We start from the raw sequence: 21,238 nt of genomic DNA on the forward strand, positions 1-21,238 counted from the left end.
ACAAATGCTGGCAGGGTTGTGGGGAAAGAAGAACCCTACTCCACTGCTGGTGGGAGTGTAGACTGGTGCAACCACTGTGGAAATCAGTATAGAGATACCTCAAAGAACTAGGACTGGAAGTCCCATTTGACCCAGCTATTTCCCTGCTGGGGATCTTCCCCAAAGAATTAAAAGTCATACCACAGTGATAGATGTGCACCCATGTTCACAGCAGCACAATTCGTGACAGCTAAAATTTGGAAACAACCCAATTGCCCATCACCTGGAGGCTGGATAAAGAAAATGTGCTTTTTTTATAAAATAGAGTATTATTCAGCCATAAAGCATGAGAAACTAGAGACATTTATAGCTAAATGGATGCACAGTGAGGCAATACTCTTAAGTGAAATAAATAGGACACGCATGTGTACATACCGAACAGTTTCTCTAGTATGAGAAACTGAAAGTGTAAAGAAGGACTAAAAGATATAATAGATAATGTGAAATAGGAAGAAAAGGAGTAAAGGGGAAGGGGAAATGGGAGGGATAGGGGAAAAGAAAGAAGGGAATGGAATTAATACGAGAAAATGAAAAGATGGAAACAAAGTCTTTGTAGATAGGGAGGGGTGGAGGGGTTGAAGGGAGGGCAGGGGAAGGGGAAAAAATAAGAACCAAGAGACTATGTAAAGGTGTAAATTTCCTATGATGAATGTCATTATATTGTATACCTTAAATGTACCAATATGATTAATGTTTTTTAAAAAAGAAAATTAGAGTAAGAAAACTACTTCTACCAATATATTAAAAGTGAAGATTCAAGGATAAAATTTTTTTAAATTCCCATTTCAACTGACATTTTTGTGCTCATCAGTAACAACAGTCAGTATACTGTGGATCAACTATAGTCACAGAACCAAAGAATCTACAGAATACTACTGAATTAGCAAGTGTTCTTCCCATAAACAGCAATGTAAACTCTCTCAAATGTGTTTTTTCAAAGACACACTCCTAAACATGCAAACGCAGATTTATATTTATCCTTGGACTTGAGTCACAACTAGAAAAATGGAGGTTGGACTTATAATTCAATCACTTCATTTGTGTAAATTAAATAAATAGCTTGAGCATCTCCAAATTCTTTAAATCAAATGGATACAGATATTCCATTATGGATAGTAAAATTTTAAAGCAATGTTTTATATAAACAAGGTTAGAAAGCAGTAAGTGACCACAAATCAGTCTTTTCTCTAATGAGAAGGCATGGCTTTTTTTCCCATCTTTTGTAAAAAGTCATTCTGCCTGATTTCATTTTGCAGGCTTCCCATTTGTCATACTGAAATATTTGCTCAAGATTTTCTAGGATTCCTTTAGTTTGTGATCCACCAGTCACAACTGATCAGGTTGCTAATACACTGAAAGACTAAGACTGTAGGTGTAAGTAAGCCTCCAAGATACACAACTAGTAGAAAAGAGCTACAGCAAGAACAGCTACTGTGTAGCTGGTGCTCAGGATGTCACAGTTGGCAGAAGGAAGCTTTTTCTTCCCATGATGATCTCTCCTTCCTCAAATTCCTCATTTATCAAACATTCATTTAGCTATTAAAAATACTAACTTGTAGGTATGTATTTATATATACATATCTAATCTTTGAAACTGAAGTAGCAAAACAAGAGTTAAGATCCGGAGTTGGACTATCCAAGACAGCTTTATAGCAAAAATGCTACAATGGTCTAATCTTCAAAGTCTCTTAATATCATCCGGCCTACTAATAGGTCTAGGAAAAAAGAAATGATTATCAAAAGAGATGATAAAATAAAACTTTGATAATATTTAACACCCACTCCTAACTAGAAGCTAATACAAAAATGAGAATGGGTGGATATTTTCTTATGATGAGAAAATTCTAAGACATAAATCACTGTGGTCAGGAACAAAGGATGCTCATCTCCACCTCTATTTAACAAAGTTCTGGAGGTCCAGCCAATGCAATTGGACTAGAGAAAACAATTATAGGCAAAAGACAGGAAAAGAAGCAAACTAATTCTGTCTTCTAACAACATAAAAATAAACATGGACATTCCTACAGAATCAGTTCCTACAGAATAGAAAACTAATTCAAACAATAAAAGAAATCAATACTTGTCAATAGACAAGTGACACACCGGAAAAAATATTCATAACATAAATTCAAACTAAAGAGGTAATAGCCCTTATCTACAAAAAACATCTTGAAAGTTTGGGAAGCTGATATGGAGGTATGAGGCTGTAGTCCCAGCTACTGGCAAGGTTAAGACAAGAGGATCACTTGAGCTGAGGAGTTTAAGCAGCCTAGGCATCACAGTGAAAACTTGTCTCAAAAACAAATAAATAAAAGTTTGGAAAACCCCAGTAATTCTATAGGAAAATGGGAAAGAAAGGCAAAACAATACAGCTCCCAGTGACATAAAAAAATGAGCCCAATGTGCTCACTTGGCAGCACTATACAAAATTTAGAATGATACAGAGATTAGCAAGTCCCCCAGAGCCTCCTGGGCAGGTGTGGTAGCAGAGGCCTGTAATCCCAGCACCAGCGAGGCTGAAGGCCGGAGGATCGCTGTGAGTGTGAGGCCAGCCTGGCCTACTTAGTGAATTGAATGCCACCCCAGACTACAAAGTAAGACCCTGTTTCAAGAACAAAAACAAAACAACACCACGAAAAAAATGACCTGAAACATTGAAAATCACGTTCAACTTTACTCATAATAGGACAAATAAATTAAAATTACAATAAAAATTTTCACCCATCAGATGTTAAAAATTTTAAAACTGACCAGTGGCAAAGATTCTTTCCTCAACCAAACTCTAGCTAGGCTCCTCTGAACCACCTTTACAACTATGTATTTATCCTAAGACCTAAAACTTGGCCTAAAAAGACTTGAACACACTCTACCACAGTTTCTAATGGCTCAAGACCACATCCCTGGGATGATCCCGCCCTCCCTTAGAAAGCCTGGCCTGAAAAAACTCAAGACAGCTAAACTAATTTAGTGTTAAAGCCAACACCTGCCTAGTCTCCATGGGAAGGGAGGAATCTAACTTTTACAAGTACCAGTTAAATGGGTTTGATGTAAACCAAGCCCTTTCTCACTTTTTTGCAATTTTTCATTTCTTAATTCCACTAAATCCCTCTCAACACCCTCTCTCTTCCCTCATTCTCCCTTCAAAATGTCTAGCCACCTTTGCACAATTTGAAGTTGAGTTCAATTCACACTGGACTCTTTAATTTATTGGAATATTCTATTTTTGATTAAAATCTGTCCTAACCACTTTAGTGCCTGATGTTCTTTCCTCTATATACGCACATATATACTGTTGGCCAGGCTGTGAAGGAACAGACACCCTGATACACTGCCGGCGGGAATGCACAATGGCACAAGCCTGAGAAAGGGAATTTGGACTTGGCACCATGTAACAAAACTACCTTGGTGCCAGGTGCAATGGCACACTCTTGTAATCCTAGCATGCTAGGAGTCTGAGGCAGGAGGACCACAAGGCAGGGCCCGGCTGAGGTAACTTAGGGAGCCCTGTCTCAAAATTTTTTTTAAAAAATTTTTTTAAAGGGTTGGGCTTATAGCTCAGTGCAAAGGCCCTGGATTCAATCCCCAGTACTGAAAAGAAAAAAAGCTTATGTACAAAAAAGGATGATCAAACAATATGGTGTGTGTTTAAATTTAAAAAACTGTTTATATAATAAAACACACATTGCCATTAATCACCCTCAAAATACTCCTCGTTGCTTTGAACACACTTATCCCATCATCCTTGCCACTCTGTGAAGCAGTTCTGGAAGTCTGTCTGTAAAGGCATTGTGAAAAGTAAAGTGAATGCTGCTACTGAGTGTCATCCAATGGAAAGGCAGGCTGGTAGAAACACTGCAATGCGTCCTCATCCATCTTACTGAGACTCCTGGCTTTTGCAAAATGGCCGTGAAAGCCAAATTGAGGCAACCATGACAGCAGAAGTAAAAGCACAAAAGAGCACTTTCAGAAGTGCTTCAGAAAGTGGCAAGAATGATAGCATTAATGACTGAAGCCAGGGGGAGTATTCTGAGGAGAATTCTGGAAAGTAGTCTGTGTGTTTTACTGTACCAAAATATTAAAATCAATCACAAGAGATTGGCAGAATAAACTATCACTCATTTACACAAAAAAGTACTATAAAATTGTGAAAAATAATTTGTGGTCAATTGTCACGCTTAATTTTATAATTGCTACCTTTACAAAGGACCATTCTCACTTTTTCCTTGCTTTACTTTACCATATCATTGCACTTGACCCACTTCTTACACCACCTACCTATACTCTTAACCAATAATGACGTATCAGGTTAAGAAAAAGCTAAAAGCTGACACCAAAGAAAGGCAAAACATTATTGTACAAATTTTCTGGACTGCAACTCAACAATCACTGACTGAAATAAAAGTACTCCTCAGTAAGCGATCTTTTCTAACTTTCATAAACTCATTTTGCATACATTTATATTATGCAAATATACTTAAACTACATATATCCCAACATTCTTTCTGGTAGATAAAAAGAAAGCAGTATTAGCCATATTTTCTTCCAAAGGAAAAATAGTGACAACATAAGTAATTGTGATACAGGTCACCAATTAATTTCTTTTATACTTGTCACAGTTTAACCAACCAGAAAGTTAACACTTAGATCTACTACTTTCTATTCTCCACTCAACCACAATCTATATAATAATATAATAAATAATTATATTATTTGCCTATTTCCCATGTTATCTCTTCAGATTTGCTGAAATTTAATAGATTTACATGATATACACATGGACACATACAAATTTTTTTCAAAAAATTTGAGATAATGTAGTAAAGTTAGAATACACCGTTTCTCAATGAATCAAAAATGATTCACAGATTTAGCTAAACCACTGAACTTGCCTAAGTCTCTAAAAAGTACTCAAATATTATTATCTTTAAATATAATCATATGTACAAGCATAAGGCCATGGTATATTTAGCACAAGTAATGTGAGTAAAAAGATGATTCTGTCCTGTTTCTATTATAAAATAGAAACAAGTGTAGAGACTATTTTACCAAATATAAATATAATAAATACTTTAAGGAAAAATGGAACATAAAAAACAGTGTTTTCAATAGATTCACACCCAGATTTGGTCATCTCTATACCTGGTAACTGTGCTGGCCATAAACTGGAATCATTTCATGTTAAAATCAGACCATTTTCCATTATATGATGCAACCAACCAGTGTCCACACTCACAGAAACAAATGCTTCTCATGCCTTTAACACCATGTTCTTAAAAATCAATTGCAGCTATTTTCTAATTATTTTCTAATTATTTTATGAAAATCACCTCCAAATTTCAAATAGAGAACCTTACTGGACAGACAAATAATTACCTAAGGATTTACAAAATGAAGGGCAGGCCAAGAAGAGGACTTGAATTTCTCAACAGCCCATACAATTTCTACCCAGACATCAATTCTCTGTACCTGCAGAGAATTTTAGAAAGAGACAGAGACCAGGAATAAGAGGCCCTGGATTCCCACTAGCACAACTTAACCAGTCACATGATAATGGAACACATTATTAGATATTAGTCACATGAACAGGCCACTCTGAATGTGTTCTACCCCCCTCAATCTTCCTGCCTCATCACTGGCTTAAATCATTTACCAATTACCACATACCTAACATTGAAACTCAATTCAAGTTTCAATTAAAGGGGGATTCATTTGGCATAAGACCAGGAATATCTCATGACACACTATATGGTAATTTCAGTTCTATGTTCACATCATATATGGAAAATAGCACTGAAAGCCTTGAATGAATTATTTTAGAAAATATTCACACAGTTGAGACACCCTGAAGAACAACATATGTCCTGAATTTTTTTTAAAGTCAAGGATAGGAAGTAGAAATTTAATTGCCGTATGTCTTTATGTTCTTTAGCTATTTCCACTTTTACCTTCAGTGAAATTTACATGGTGAGAGGAAAAACAACAAAAGTACAGTCTTTTAGGAATATTTCAAAAAAAGTACAGAAAATAAGGAATATTTTAAATAACCTGAAACTTAAAAAATTATACTACCTCTATAGAAAACACATACATGTCTCATAACTTCCATGATCATAAAAGGTAACAAATATCCTGGGGTGCAGCATGTGGAGATTTATAAATCCAGAAGTTACAATGCAAATGTTTTAACGCAGTATTTCCACCATGCTTCACAATGTGAATACCAAAACAGGCCCATTATTCAATCTTTAATAATGCTTTGACAAAATCTACAGATCTGACTTCCCATCACATTATCAGTTTAGAGTAACAGTTGGTACCTCCCATCTTTACCCTAGCCACCAACCTCCCTGATCAAAACTACAATGATGAAATTAACTCATCAAAAACAACAATATGTTAGCTGTGATTATAAATAATAAGTTTAGGTCACTTTCAAAGAATAGTGTAAATCCAGCAATAACTACAAGCAATCTTTCTGAATCTGAAGCACATAATAATGTCATCTTCTGAAAGTTAAATGCAAAATAAAGTGATAAGCATGAAAAAAAGAGGTGCTGAGGTGCTGGAGTTAATCTTTACTTATTATATGATTTCTTTTATACCCATCAAAAATCGGTATAACCAGATCCCTATAAAAATTTCAGGAAGATTCTTCTTATATCATAACATCAAAATAAAAATTCTAGAGGTATCCATAAAGCATCACTTTGTTCTTATTTCATTTTTAGATTTAGCACTTCAATCTCACACACACACACACACACACAAACACACTTCAAAAAACAACAAAGTGTTATTAGTAGTGTTAGATGAATACTGTTAGTACTGTAAGCTCATGTCACAAGAAGTTGCTGAGAACACTTCCCTAAATACACTTCTGGAAATATGCTGCTGGTCAAAACAGAACTAGGCTCAGGGAGCTAAAAATCTCTGTTCAGGGGGACTGGATTCAAACTAACTAAATGTCTGGACAAAGCAATCACAAGACCTCTCCAATCTCTATTTCTACAAGTGCCAAGGTAAGAATATCTTAAGTACTTTCTCACCATAATAAGCCAGGAAGGTGGTACAGATACAGTATCAGGAAGAGCAATGACCTGAATAGAACATATTTGGGTTCGGGGATCAACCTTGTGACTTACTCGGTCATGACTCCTGCGTATCATTTCAAATATCTAAATTCCATGGGTTAAAGCAAATCACCTAGTCTCTTTGACACTGTGCACATAAAATATGCATATGCTTGGCTCATTCATGATTTAAAAACAAATATACCATGGGGAAAAATAGTTTTCTCATCTCCTAGGCATTTTCATTACTACTAAATACGTATATACCCATAGACAAGATAATACGTATGATACAAATGGTCCAAACTTGGAACTAAGAAGCTAGATGTTAGTAAAGTGTGAAATTCAGAGTTTTACTTTAAGATTATTCTCAGGCTTTTCTAATTCCCATTAAATTGCCTTAACCAAATAGTACCTTAATACTGTAAAACAAGTAAAGGATGTGTAATTAGAATATACATTCTCTTTAACAGTTTCAAGTTATAAAATGTTGTTCGTCACTGCGCTGTCTGAGATAACAGTAAAAGGCAGTGTTTAAACATAAAAACATTATCAAATTAAGATTAGGGGCTTTTGGCAGGTTTCAAAAATTGTTTTCTACAAGTAAATTACTTTTTTTTCTGCTGGCAATTGTGTGCCACCTTTCAGAAAATAAGTTGGCACTTTATACCTCCAATTCCTGCCCCTACAAATCATCCACATCAGTCTAATATAATAATTACACTGATAGTTTTAAGGGTTCTTAGACTAATACAGTGGAGAGGCCTTGCCACACCAATCCCAGTTTCAAGTAAGCAGAAAACCCCTTCACTTTAACACGAAAAATGGAAGCCTGGTTCCAGATAACTAAGCACATGCTCTACAGGCACTCAGTTCCTGGGTACACCAGAAACAACACAACACTGTATTGAAATCCAGTCAAACAAAGCCAGACAACCCACTCTGCTTTTCCCTACCTTTATGCCAGTGCACACAGTACTTCCTTCGACATATCCCTGGACCCACACATACTTGTTATTCCTGGTTATCTAGGTAACATGTACATGTGATAAGAATAAATCTGACACCTGAATTCTCAGTTTATTCTAAAACTGACCCAAGCAAGCTCTCAAATTAATAAATAATAATGTCTCTTAAACCATAAAGGTTTCTCTCTTGAATCAGCTATTCAAGTTTGTTAACATTCAACAAGAAAAGAAAGATCTACTCACCTTTCTAACCAAGACATCACAGTGAAATCCAGTTAAATCCAACAAAACAACGCAATAATCAGTATATGTCCTGGTTTAATTTCCTTAACATCCCAAATTTAACTGAGTAATAAACAATAAATTATTCTTTATATCCTGCTTTTTTGGTATCTGACAAGCTATTAAATAAAAAATAATGAGAACTTGTGTGTTTAGAGAAAAGTATTAAAAAGCAAACACTGCTGTCGAGCATGAATTGAAACATACTTTCTAGTAATTTTGGAAATGCAAACCAAGTCTTTAAAATGTAAAGACTTTGACAATGGAATTTCATTTGGCATGATTTATCCTAACAAAATAATCAAAGCAAAGATTTAGCTTTAAGAACATTTACTACAAAAAAAGAATATTTACTACTGTGTTGTTTCTAATGACAAAAAGTGTAAATGACACAGACATCTAAGAGGAGGCAACTAGTTACTTAATCCACAAGATCTCTTATACTGAAATGGGTATCATTAAAAGTTATGTGGGTTGCATCTTTATTGAAATGGAAAATTGTTTATAACATAAGTGAGATAAATGACATAAGAGTACATACAGCTACTTTTAAAGGTCTGCTTATAAATGTTAAAAGAACCACCTTTGCAAGCAGACATAAATTTTCTTCTTGCTTTTCTATCTTCTCTTACAATTAATATATTTTAAGAGCATTATATTAATAACTACATAGCATCATATTAATTAATGATAACTACATATCTATATTGAGCTTAACTTTAAAGGCTATGTGTGACATAAAAACATGGCAATAAAAAGATTGCTTTAAGGGCCAGGGATTTAGCTCACTGGTGCCACTGCCTAACTTGCAAGCTCAAGGTCCCAAGTTCGATCCCCAGTATTAAAAAAAAAAAGGTTGCTTTAAAAAGTCAGAAAACAGAAAGAAATAAGCAGTTAATTCTAAAGAGAACCAAAAAGCATTGACACTATAAATGAACAATATATTTAGTTCTGAACTTCCTGGAAGCTTATTATCTATAGTAAAGAAAGCTAGTATCCTCTCATACTATCTGATCTGAGAAGATAAATTAATTTTTCACAACAGAAAGTGCCCTGAGAATCTATAAACAGAAACATGTTTTACACTCAAAGGAAGAATTTGTCTTCAAAGGAACAATTTATCTTTAGGTTTTTTTATATGAATATCAAAATAGACAATATTCAATGGGAGTTTTACCAAATGTATTTATTGACCATCAAAAACTGACATTGGATGATTATGATTCAATCTTCAGGAGATACAACTTGTGTAAGAATGATATTTTAAAAGCCTACAAGGATGAAAAATTAGATGAGACTTTGGTTTGTCTTTCTCCAATGAACACATAAAAAACACCTGTGACGGCACAGAACGGAGAAGTTGCTCAATATTGGTTTCCTTTCCCTCACATGTAGCCTAATTAGATGTGGATTCGTGTCAACACCACACCGACTGGGAAAAGATGGCAATCCAATTCACTCAACGATCACTTACTGAATAACTTTAACATATACTGAAATTATTTCCATTTCTTTTTCTGTAAGAAAGTTATTTTTCCCCCAAGTACTATTACATTATCAAGTTCGTTTCAAAAACAAAACTCAAACCTCATTAAGATCATATGGAAAATAGTTGAAAAAAGGTTAAAAATTTTTAGCTGAATTAGCCAACTCTATTATCATAAAATTAATCAATAATCTTAATTAACATCTTGAGATAACTTCCCCAGGAAAAGCCACCATCCTCCCAAAGATATGTTATTAAAAAAAAAGCACAGGGCCGGGGATTTAGCTCAGTGGTTTCGCTGCCTGCTGCGCAAGTGCAAAGACCAGAGTTTGATCCCTGGTACAAAAAAAACCAAAAACCAGATGAATATTTTATAAACTCTCAAACAAACCACAAAGAGTCTCCCTACAGGGTCAATAAATTCAGAGCTTCCATGTGGTCTCTGTAAATCTCTTCAAAAAAAGCTTAAACATATAGGGTACATCAAAATGCAAGCGCAATCACAAACAGAGCTTAATTTCTTTAAGTCAAGTAAAATTGCCACAAAGTTCCTTTGCATTGTCCCTTTCCAGAAATGTTTCTAAGGATGAGCCATTTATTTGTGTTTCAAAACAATGTACACATTTTTTAATGAACCCAAGTAACTTTTCTAAAAACAGTAAGTCAACACATTCAAGAAAAACAGAGAAACCAGACCGAAGAATAGACTATAAAAAAGAAAAACTATGCTTAAAATTAAATCCTTTAGAAATAGTTTAGTCATCAAAAAATGGGCATATTCAGCTGCAAAATTATTTTTAAAAGCTCAAAGCCAAGTAAGTCTTTAAACTCTGACCAAGGGTAAAGGGAATAAATAGCAGAAATTTCATAATGGGACAGGATCCTACCTGCCTTAAGAACTTTGAGATTCTGTTCATGAGAGTTAATAAAAACAGAATACTAATTTTGCCCCAGATTTCTTTGTAAAAGGACTTTTTTTAAAATTAGCTTAATTTCACTCCAGCTCATTTAGGCTGACATCTGAAAGCACATGAAAATAATACTATGAATAAAGCAAGTAGATGATTATCTTTTCATTTCTAATCTCTTTCCATTTAAAGGAAGAACAATGGTTGCCTACTCAGAGGAACTCCATCTCCCCCTTATTCAGTACCATTCAATTATCATAAATTTTAATGCTATTTCAAACTTCTGTTAATGTTTAAGGACTTCCTTCAAAATATTGTCACAGAATAGAGAAAATAAACTGCCAAAATGCCTAGGCTCACTCTTCTCGTTCAAAAATGTGCACATATATGCCTGAAGATGTGCTTCTTCTCACCTCATACCCAACTGTCACATTCGCTCTCACACAAGTATATCCTCAGTAAGTACTACCAGCTACCTTTGTTTATTTTTATTATTTTGCAGTGCTGGAGCTCAAACTTGGAGCCTTGTGCATGCTAGGGAAGCTTCTACCACTGAGCTACACCCCGGGGGCCCCCTCATCATTACTTTTAACCAGGAGCAAAAATGATTCCCCACTACAACGTATGGAAAATTAAGAATCTTGCCTGCCAATGCAAGGCTCCCTCACAAATTATCTCCCTTGCCATTGACACTCGTTCCCATCAGCAAAATATATTTAAATTTCCTTTCATCAGTTTATTCAACTTCAAAGAGTTCCCTCTATTTTTCCTTTCTTGAGCCAACTACCATCTTTTCTAGAACTCGGTTACTACAAGTTCCCATCTTTTCGTCAAACTAAATCATCAACAATCTCCTGAAGAGGAGTAATTTCTTCTTACTCTTACTGGTTTAAATATATCAAATGTGACTCAATATAATGAAGTAACACTTAGTTGAAGGTTTTAAAGAGATGTTATCCCTGTCTGCTTGTAGCGGTAATGACTAGAAATCCTGACATCATTTCTAGGAGACCTAGGATAATTTCTGAATCTCTTTAATTTTTTTAAATCAAAAACAGTACCAAGGAAAACCAGCCACAATTTTTACTTTATTATTTTCTTCAAAAGAAAGTTTTTAATAAAGACATCACTAACATTTGTTATTCATGCCACTTCAAACCTGAATTCCTTCGATAAATGCTTTAGCACACCTTGAATGTAAACCAAAAATGCACCATTGTGATAGCTGCATATTAATATGTGCCTGAGGTTGTTTATATGTGTTCTCTATGATTCAGCTTTAGTGTATTAATAATGTTTCCATAATTTAATTACGTATGCTTTACCTACTATCACATATACATGGATAATTTTGTAATGATATTATCAGAAGGGTTTTGGGGGGGGCGGGGGGGCTGACAAGTATTTACTCAAGAAGAAATTTATTAGCTGACCACTTAAATACACACAGCTACTTCAAAAGGTTATTCTACCATTAGCTTTTTTGCAAGTGAAGGAAATTCAGAAGAAACAATATGGTAACATGATCACAAATTTTTATTTTTAAAAATTTATAAGTACAACTTTCAACTTTATATTATGTAAAGGCACAGGCCTTTCTCAAGAAGGATGAGCATCAATATGTCTTTGGCTAATGAAAATGTATTAAAATCGTAATAAAATATACTATACACATATACACACACACAAATACATACCAGATTTAACCAGTGTAAAACAGATGGAAGGACAAAAGACCTAATTTCTTTTAAAATGTCTCTTTTTAATTACTAAGAATTATTTTCTGCTTTAGCATAAAATTGTAAACTTGTAATAAATTGCTTTACCATTTAAATACTCTATTGGTGATAGTGACATTAACAGAATCAAAAATTAAAGATAATTATTTAGGTATGTAACTAAAACACACACTATCAATCTAAAAACATATGTTTAAGAAAGACATTTTGTTCCAATTTTTCCATTTTCTCATATTAATCCCACTCCCTTCTGTCCTTTCCCCTAGCCCCCCCACTTCCTTCTCCTTTGCCCCTTTTCTATTTCATATTACCTATTATACATCTAGTCCTTATTTACACTTTCAGTTTCTCACACCAGAGAAACTATTCAGTATTTATACATGTGTGTCCTATTTATTTCACTTAAGAGTATCGCCTCAATGTGCATCCACTTAGCTATAAATGTCTCTAATTCCTCATTTTTTATGGCTGAGTAGTACTCCATTTTATAAAAAAACCACATTTTCTTTATCCAGTCTCCAGTTGATGGAATGGAGGGGTTGAAGGGAGGGCTGGGCAAGGGTGAAAAATAAGAACCAAGAGAGACTATGTAAAGGTGCAAATTTCCAATGATGAATGTCATTATACTGTACACTTAAAATGTACCAATGATTAGAATGAATAATCGATAATGCAAAATAGGAAGAAAAGGTCCAAAGGGGTAGGGGTAGTGGGAGGGGCAGAGGAAAGGAAAGAAGGGAAAGGAAAAATGATGAGAAATGGAAAAAATGGAAATAAAGTCTTTGTAAATAGGGAAGGGTGGAGGGCGTGAAGGGAGGGCTAGGAATGGGGAAAAAATAAGAACCAAGATGCACTATGTAAAGGTACAATTCCCAATGAGAAATGTAATTGTGTTGTGTACCTACAATGTACCAATGAAAGAATTTAATAAAGTGCAAAAAAAAAAGACATATTTTAAAACTACCCAAATTTATCAAATGATAGTTATATTTAAAACTAGGTAAAGATGTAATTATGCAACTACATCATTCTTAATCACAAAATTTGTGTAACGATCCTCATGACTTATGAAATTATTTTTAAAAGCCCGCTAGCCATAATAACACTATTACTAATGATTTCACATCTTTAATATGTCATATATAATCACATCTCCCAGAATATTTGTTGTAGCTCAAGTAAGAAGACTTCTCCAATTTCCAACATACAACCTGCAACCCTCACAAACTTGATGAACACTGAAGATGAGCTTACTTTCACACTAATTTCTGAACACAATTACAAAAGAGAACAGATACCTACTTCCTGAGACTGTTCTAATTTTTTAGTTGACATTAGAAAAAACTCCAGGAGGTATCTAGTGAAAGAGCATTCTTAAACTAGAATGAATGACAACATGGTAAGCAATGACCTCCATCCTGTCAAATCAAGCCATGCAAGATAATCATCGAATTCAGAATCTCAGCAGCATGTGATACAGGTCTCTGCTCTATTACTCTTGAGTTACTTCCTTTTTCATGCTGCTGTGATGTCAACATCTTTTAGTTGTCCTCCTCCCCAGCTAATAGCACTTTCTCATATTCTTCTAGTCTCTCCTCCTCTAAGGCCTATCACAAAGCCCATAGCCCTAATAGCTTCTCTTTTTTTGGGGGGGGGACCGGGGATTGAACTCAGGTCCTTGCGCTTGCGCAGCAGGCGGCGAAACCACTGAGCTAAATCCCCGGCCCCCCTAATATCTTCTTAATTACACCTCCTTTCCATAATCTTCTTCAGTGACATTGCTTTAAATACAAGTAGACACTGATGACAGCCAAGTCCTGCTTTTCCTAAGTTCTTTTACTCAACTGCCTCATCAAGTCCAGCTGACTGTTTAATGGGTATCAAACAGAAGGCCTGATTTTCCACTGCAGTCTTGCTCCTTTCCTCTATTCCCTGGAAAAGCAAATGGACACTACCATCTCCCAGCTTGAATCTCACCATTCTCTTTTCTTCACATTCTGTATCACCCTGTCAGCAAAAACTACTTCTAAAACAAAGCTCAAATCCACTCATTTCTCACCTCTTGAAGATTTAATGCTTTAAAAATGAAATGGGGAAACTGCTTACAGATACACAGTCAGCATGCATATACGTGGAAAGAGTAAATAAATGAAGAGGACTGCTTAGAAGCATCCAAGATGCAATTTCAGAAGATAATTCAGAGCCCATGAAAGAAGCTACAAGCGGGAAGAAAGTCAATTCGGAAGCAACTGCACCCCAGTCTCAGCAACCCTAACTATCTATGTGACTGGGCCTCCAGTTTTTCTATAAGGAAAGAACAGTAGGAAAGAAAAAAATTTTGGCACACATATTTGTTTTAACTGTAGCACAATCTTCAAATGCAAGGTGTAAAGGAAAAGGGAGTAAGAATTTTAAACCTGACAGAGGGAAAGATGTATGTAATTAAGCTACTACATACTGTACAGAGATCTTTGTATTGCAGCTTTTGGAATTTCGTATCTGTGTTTTCTGCACATAGTTCCACATATCCAAGGACAACTTGAAACACAGTATTGTGAATGGCTTGGGTGAAGTGCATATGAAGTTGATCCATTGCAGTCTGCAGCAAGAAAAAGAACATACAATATAACTTCATGTTTTTAAATAAATTTCAACCGATTCAAAAAAGACACAGGGAAAAATCTTCATCAATTTTAACTACAGCACAAAGACCACTATTATTCTCCGAACTGATTGCAGCGTACATTGTTTACAAATAACCCTTTCACATAACCAGAGACACTGTACTTAAGAGTCTCAATTGTAAACACTGCTGTGGTGGTTTGTATTTATAATTGGCACTCATCCTGATTTTTCACATGTAGCATGCAAAATCACACCTGTGGATCCCCCTGCCATCATTCTCTTGTATCATTCAGGACACTCCACAATGGTCACATTCTCAGCGACGCCTTTCCTGACTATCCTATGTAACTCAGTACTTTCCATTACTCTTTGCTTACACTGATTTGTGTTTCTTTGTACTTTTTATCACCTAATGGCATAGTCATTCATTTCTTTAATGTTTGTATCTCTCATGAGAAGATAATACCGATGAAAGCCTATATTCAGGTATATGGAGTAACGCATCTAGTAGTTACCAACAAATGTTTAATGAATAAAAACACTTATGGAGAAAATTCGAAGTCAAAGGTCTTCAAATATGTCCTTCAAAATTGCCAAATATCTTTTCTCTTGTATTTTTCCCTAGGTACAATTTAAGGCTGTACCTAGAGAAAAATTAATAAGGTTCAACAATTCAGATTTTAAAATGTAAATAGAGTTTAAATGATTTGGCAAAGCCTTAAATTTCCTTATTAGAGAGGGGACCACTTAAGGGAAGAAAACATTTACATCTATCATGATTAAATACTGTATGGATAAACACAGAATCCTGTACCCAGAGAACAGACACTTAACTTTCAAACCATGGCCCTTGTTCCAATTTTCTCAAGGAAGCACTTGAACAATAAAAATGTGCAAAACCATGCATTAGAAGGGAAGCTATGACATTCTGGGGGTAACAGAATCCTTTGAAAAATCTCACAAATAGAATGGACCTGTCTTACAGCTAACTGCACACAATCCACAAAAGTTTACACACCATTTTGAGGGAGTCACACTAGACTATCTGGGAACTAATGAAGCCTGATATTATATTAGAAGGCCATGTTTTAGAACCAATAGCTGAGTTCAAGGAGACTACATCTTATCTCCAACTGACTTACCTTATAATGTACTTTTCCTAAATCCCCTACAAAAATGCAAAAACATTAAACCTGCCAAGCACTTCACAGTTCAAAACAAATTTACATAATGTTTTAATCCACTATGCACACTCTGTGTCTATATAAGCAACAATGTTACTCCTGTTAATTCAGCACAAAAATGTACTTTTTTAAGTGAGACTTCTTAAAGGACACTACATTAGTAACATTCAGACTTAAACAAGCATGAAAGTCAACAGATGGCTGGTTAAGAAAAAAAAGGAACATCCTTTTAAAACTAACCTGTGTTTTTCCAAGAAGCCGATAAGCTTGTTGAACCTTGGTATAATGATTAATATCAAAATTTTTGCAGATTTTGGAAAGAGCTACATCCAATTGTTCCTATGTGATTAAAACAGGAAGTAAGAAGTGATTATGGAACTGGGTTCTCAAGACCAGGAGTACAGACTATTAAGACTATTCTCGAACTTTTAATTCATATCTCAACATGAATTTACTATCACATTGGATTTAGTAGACAAAAAATTTAAATGAAATTATAAATAAATAAATGTAATTTATTAGCAACTACAATCAAGTTTACTGAGATAGTATCAATGTGAATTTTATGCCTTAAAACCCATACTTAATGTTTTAAGGAAAACAAAGTGTAATAGTTTCTTAAGGAATCTTATTTCTTATTTTTTAATTTTTTTTTGTAGCTTCACATTTCCTCAAGCATCTCCCAGCATCTTACAATTATACAAAGTGAGTCTGTAGAACTAATAAATACAATAAAGCAATCTTTCTGTAATTACTGAAAAGTAATTCTCAACAAAACACTGATTTTGAAAGTACCTACCTCAAGATTTAAGATCTTATAATTAAATGTATTACTTTGTTTATGGGTTTCTAGTTCAGTGACTTCATTTTTAAATAATGATTTTCTATGTAAGTATAGAATAATAGTTTAGACCATATTAAAAGTGAAACACTGAGCTCTTAACAGAAAGCTCTGATTTATTTAAAGTAATCAGGGAACTGTTTACCTAAGAATTCAAGGCAGTTGTTTTTCTGATTATCAAATCAATTATTATTTTCCTACTTAGCAAATGACTGCATTTATGATCAAAGACTTCTGCAAAAGATCATCTGAAAGTTCAACTTTAACACTTATAAGTACTCTTATTGGGAAAGCAATAAAATAAAATGTTAGAAAACATTAATTCTTACTAAGCTTATTAAAATGAATACCCTTTTTTGCAAAGATTACCAAAGAAAAAGAAGAATTCTGAATATACATAGGAGGAAAACTAAGGCTTCATGTTCACATCTCTTTCTTTTCAGTTTCTACATCTTTGATGAACTGTATGAGATATTATTAAGAGATTCATGAATTTAGGAGAGTTTTTCATCAGCCAATAGTTACACATAATCAACTCACTAAACTAAAAAAGACAAGTAGAGATAAACTACAATTAATAGTATTTTGGTTAAAATATAATTTACATGAGAAAATAGCTAGATAGCTTGGAGATGTTTCTAGAAATGGTAACATTTCCAAGTTCTGTTTTGAGGTCTCATAATTCGAAAAGTACTTTGTTTACAAGTACAGTAATATTACCAGCAAGCATAAATATTCCAAACAAAAAACAACAGATTCGGTGTAGTGATCTAGACACACTGATAACATCACAAAAAAGGTGAAACGTAATTTTGCACCTGTGCTCCTCAAACACCTCTGAACACAGGCCACTTAGGATAAAACCCTTCTTACCTCAATTTGTTCTAAAGTATCTTGTAGCTTTGAATTCAGCTCACTATTAAATAAAACAGAGTTAGATATATCTATTTTTAAAAGAAAACTAAGTGCTAGATAAACACATTGGCTGAAAAAATAATCAACAAATATAAATAACATGAGCAACGAGACAAGCTGCTAATTCTATACACAGTACAGTAAGACAAGAAAAAGAAATAGAAAAAAATTAGAAAGAAATATGAGCCACTAATGGTAGCCACAGGATCATATGAGCAGAAAATTCTAAACAAATCTACAAATACAACTTAGAACTTAAGAATTTAAAATTGATACCAATTTTAAACATATTAGGCATAATTGACATAAAAGTAAAATTTCAAAGATAAAATTAATTTCTATACAGTAGGAACAAAGAATTAGAAAATGAAATACTTTTTACCATTTTAAAAAACCAAATCCCTGGGAATAAGTTTAACAAAAACTAAAAAATACAACGGCAAACTAAAATAAGACAAATTCAATGGAAGTTTATACCATCTTAATAGATTAAAACCTTTAACACAGTTATCACCAAAATGACCTAAAATAATAGAAATTATAATCAAAATTCCACCATCTTTTCTTTTTTATTTGTAGGAACAAATAAGCATCTTTTAAAATTTATGTGAAAATTCAAAGGGCTAAGAATAGACCAAAAAAAATTTAAAGAATGTTCAACAGCATATACTAAAGTAGGCTGTTACAGCAGAAGTTACAGCAGAAAGGCAGTGTGATACAGGCCCAAAGTTACACAAGCCGACCAAAAGAACAAAACGAAAACAAAGGAAAAATAGCTTGAAAAATGCTCTCTGTCAGTTACAAAAGTGGACAAAATCTGCCTCAAGAGTTTCTTTCATTAAAGCTACTGAAACACAGCACATTTTAAGAAGACATAAACTATAGAATAGTAGTTTTCATTCATTTTGCAACCAACTGGGTGCACCACAATAGGGACTGTATGTATTAAATTACAGTCAACTTATCTGAGACTTTCAGCTAGACGGTCAATGCTTCTTTATGCAGAAGCAAATATATGAATTGTTTTCCTACTTACAGAATCGTAAAAGTCAGACCTAACTTGTTCCACAGAATGCACTCCAAGGACCTCCCTTTAGACCATGAGGTCTCTATCAAAAACCTCATTTCCATTAGAGGAGTAATGTGCTAAGGTAAGAAAAGAGGAACACACAATCAACTAAGGAAAAAATAAGAAGTAAATGAGCAGGTACACTGTGCGTATGAACTTGATGAAGTTTTAAAAAAACATACCAGAATTTGGAAATGCTCTAAATCACAGGGTGGTTCCCTTAGAAGACACTGCTAAGGGGAATATGTTTATGATTCTCTAGTATTCAACAAGAATTTAAATGTTTAAAAAAGTGAGAGTATATACACCCAATTAGAAATTAATTACCATTCCTAAGATTACCAGAGTGTCAAATGATGCTTCACTCTGATTCACTTGGGTCCAAGCAAAGATTAGACCTTGCCTTTGGCTAAATTTCAAAAGCTTAGGTCAATTAAATTTTTATAGTGTTGATGAATCCTGTGTACACAGGCTGAACTAGAGAGATCAAGAAGAGGTCAAACATTCTGTTTGGAACACTAGAGGAAAAGGAACAAAAGGAAAATAAATGCACAGAATAACAGAAGTGTATCTAATGTGAAAAGACAAAATAAAAGAATGCAAGAATATAGTGGCTTTCATCATATACTCAACTGTATCACATTATGAATTAACACTCTCCCCATATCCCACGTCATATTACCTACAAAAGAAGTGTTCCCAGTTTTAGGAGAAACCGAACGACTGAACTTATAGAAACAGAGAGCAAAATGGTGGTTACCAGAGGTTGAAAGTTGGGAAACGAGGAAATGACAGTCAAAGGGCACAGAGCCTAGGACAGGGAGAGTAAGTTCGAGGGGTTCTTCTGAGATCTACTGCACAGCAACAATGAGTAAGCTAGTAACTGAGCACTCTGTATCTCAACAGCACTAAGACAGTAAATCTCAAATGTTCTCACCACAGAAAATGTCAAAGATTGGAGGTGATGATCAGGTTAATTAGCTTGATTTAATCATTCCATACTGTTTTCAAAAATCATGTCACTTTGTACTCCATAAATACAGATAATTGTAATTTGCTAATATATACCCAAAAGCATCTACCAACACAAAACTAAATAAATAACTTTTATTGTCAGTACAGGCTTGCAATATGTAATAATTATATCATGTCGGGGAATTAGTACATAGTAATACACACATAACATCTTGGTCATTTTTACTTCTTCCTCTGCCTTCCTCTCTTTCCCCCTCCCAGCACCCCTTTCAATCTCCCCAAAGTCTACCTCCCTGTTGCCTACTATCTCTTTTTATTTTTCTCTCTAAATTAAAAAAAAAAAAAAAGGAACAAACCTAAGCTCTTCCAACTGGGAAGGGAAAGGGGGAATGGTGTCAGGCAAGATGAATGGCTGCTCACCAACCTTCTGGTACCTGAGATGAGGATTCCTGAGAGGCTATGTGTCATCACCACCAGCTGACAGCCCTGCCCTCTGAGCCAGCCTCACACTGTCACTAAATCACCAGCTTAACAACTCTACTCGTCTAACAGTTTTCCTGGTAAACCTAAGGTGAAATCCCATCACAGTGACTTATTTGGGACATCTGAATGGATTTGACTTATTTCTACTTATTTATAGAAAAAAGACCAACTTTTCTTATCAGTACACATAGGATTCACATATGTAAACACTGCTTGCTTCTTAAACATTGCATTACCTTAAAAATTAATTTAAATTGTCATTACAAACTTTTTCAATTTCAAACTTTTTATTGTTTGGTCATTGTCACAGCTCCTCCATTTATTACTATGCACATTAATGTGAAAGGGCTTAAAAATCATTTACGCTAACTTTAAAAAGCCCAAAGAAGAATTTTATTCAAAAACACTCCCTATAACTAACTCTCATAATGGAACCTATTTACTTCAGCATCGCTAAAAAGAATGTATTAATTAACATGAAATATAGTTTTAACATATCTTCTGCTCCCTCAATTTCCTGCCACTCAGTTACACTCATTCTTTCCTATTATAAGAGATGATGACCTTTTAAAGTAAATCATTGCTATAATCCCTACAAAGTCTTAGTATACTATTATCCTATTTTACTTCCAACCTGTTACTGTTTCCCATCAA

The 21,238-nt window shown here is 34.4% G+C and overlaps 1 protein-coding gene across 1 annotated transcript in view; it reads right to left on the minus strand.

Annotated features, from left to right (window-relative positions):
- Vps50 (VPS50 subunit of EARP/GARPII complex) overlaps positions 1-21,238 on the minus strand; it is a 128,483-nt gene that overhangs the window by 72,198 nt on the left and 35,047 nt on the right. The window contains exons 10-12 of the mRNA XM_004862683.3: positions 18,016-18,058; positions 16,542-16,640; positions 14,951-15,091 (exon numbers count right to left, since the gene is read on the minus strand). Coding sequence (XP_004862740.2) covers positions 14,951-15,091; positions 16,542-16,640; positions 18,016-18,058 — 283 coding nt within the window. The remainder of the gene's footprint in view (positions 1-14,950; positions 15,092-16,541; positions 16,641-18,015; positions 18,059-21,238) is intronic.

The sequence above is a fragment of the Heterocephalus glaber genome, unplaced genomic scaffold (assembly GCF_053883595.1).
Source record: "Heterocephalus glaber isolate CG9 unplaced genomic scaffold, H.glaber_assembly_v1.0 deba00000546, whole genome shotgun sequence".
In the NCBI taxonomy this organism is placed as follows: domain Eukaryota; kingdom Metazoa; phylum Chordata; class Mammalia; order Rodentia; family Bathyergidae; genus Heterocephalus; species Heterocephalus glaber.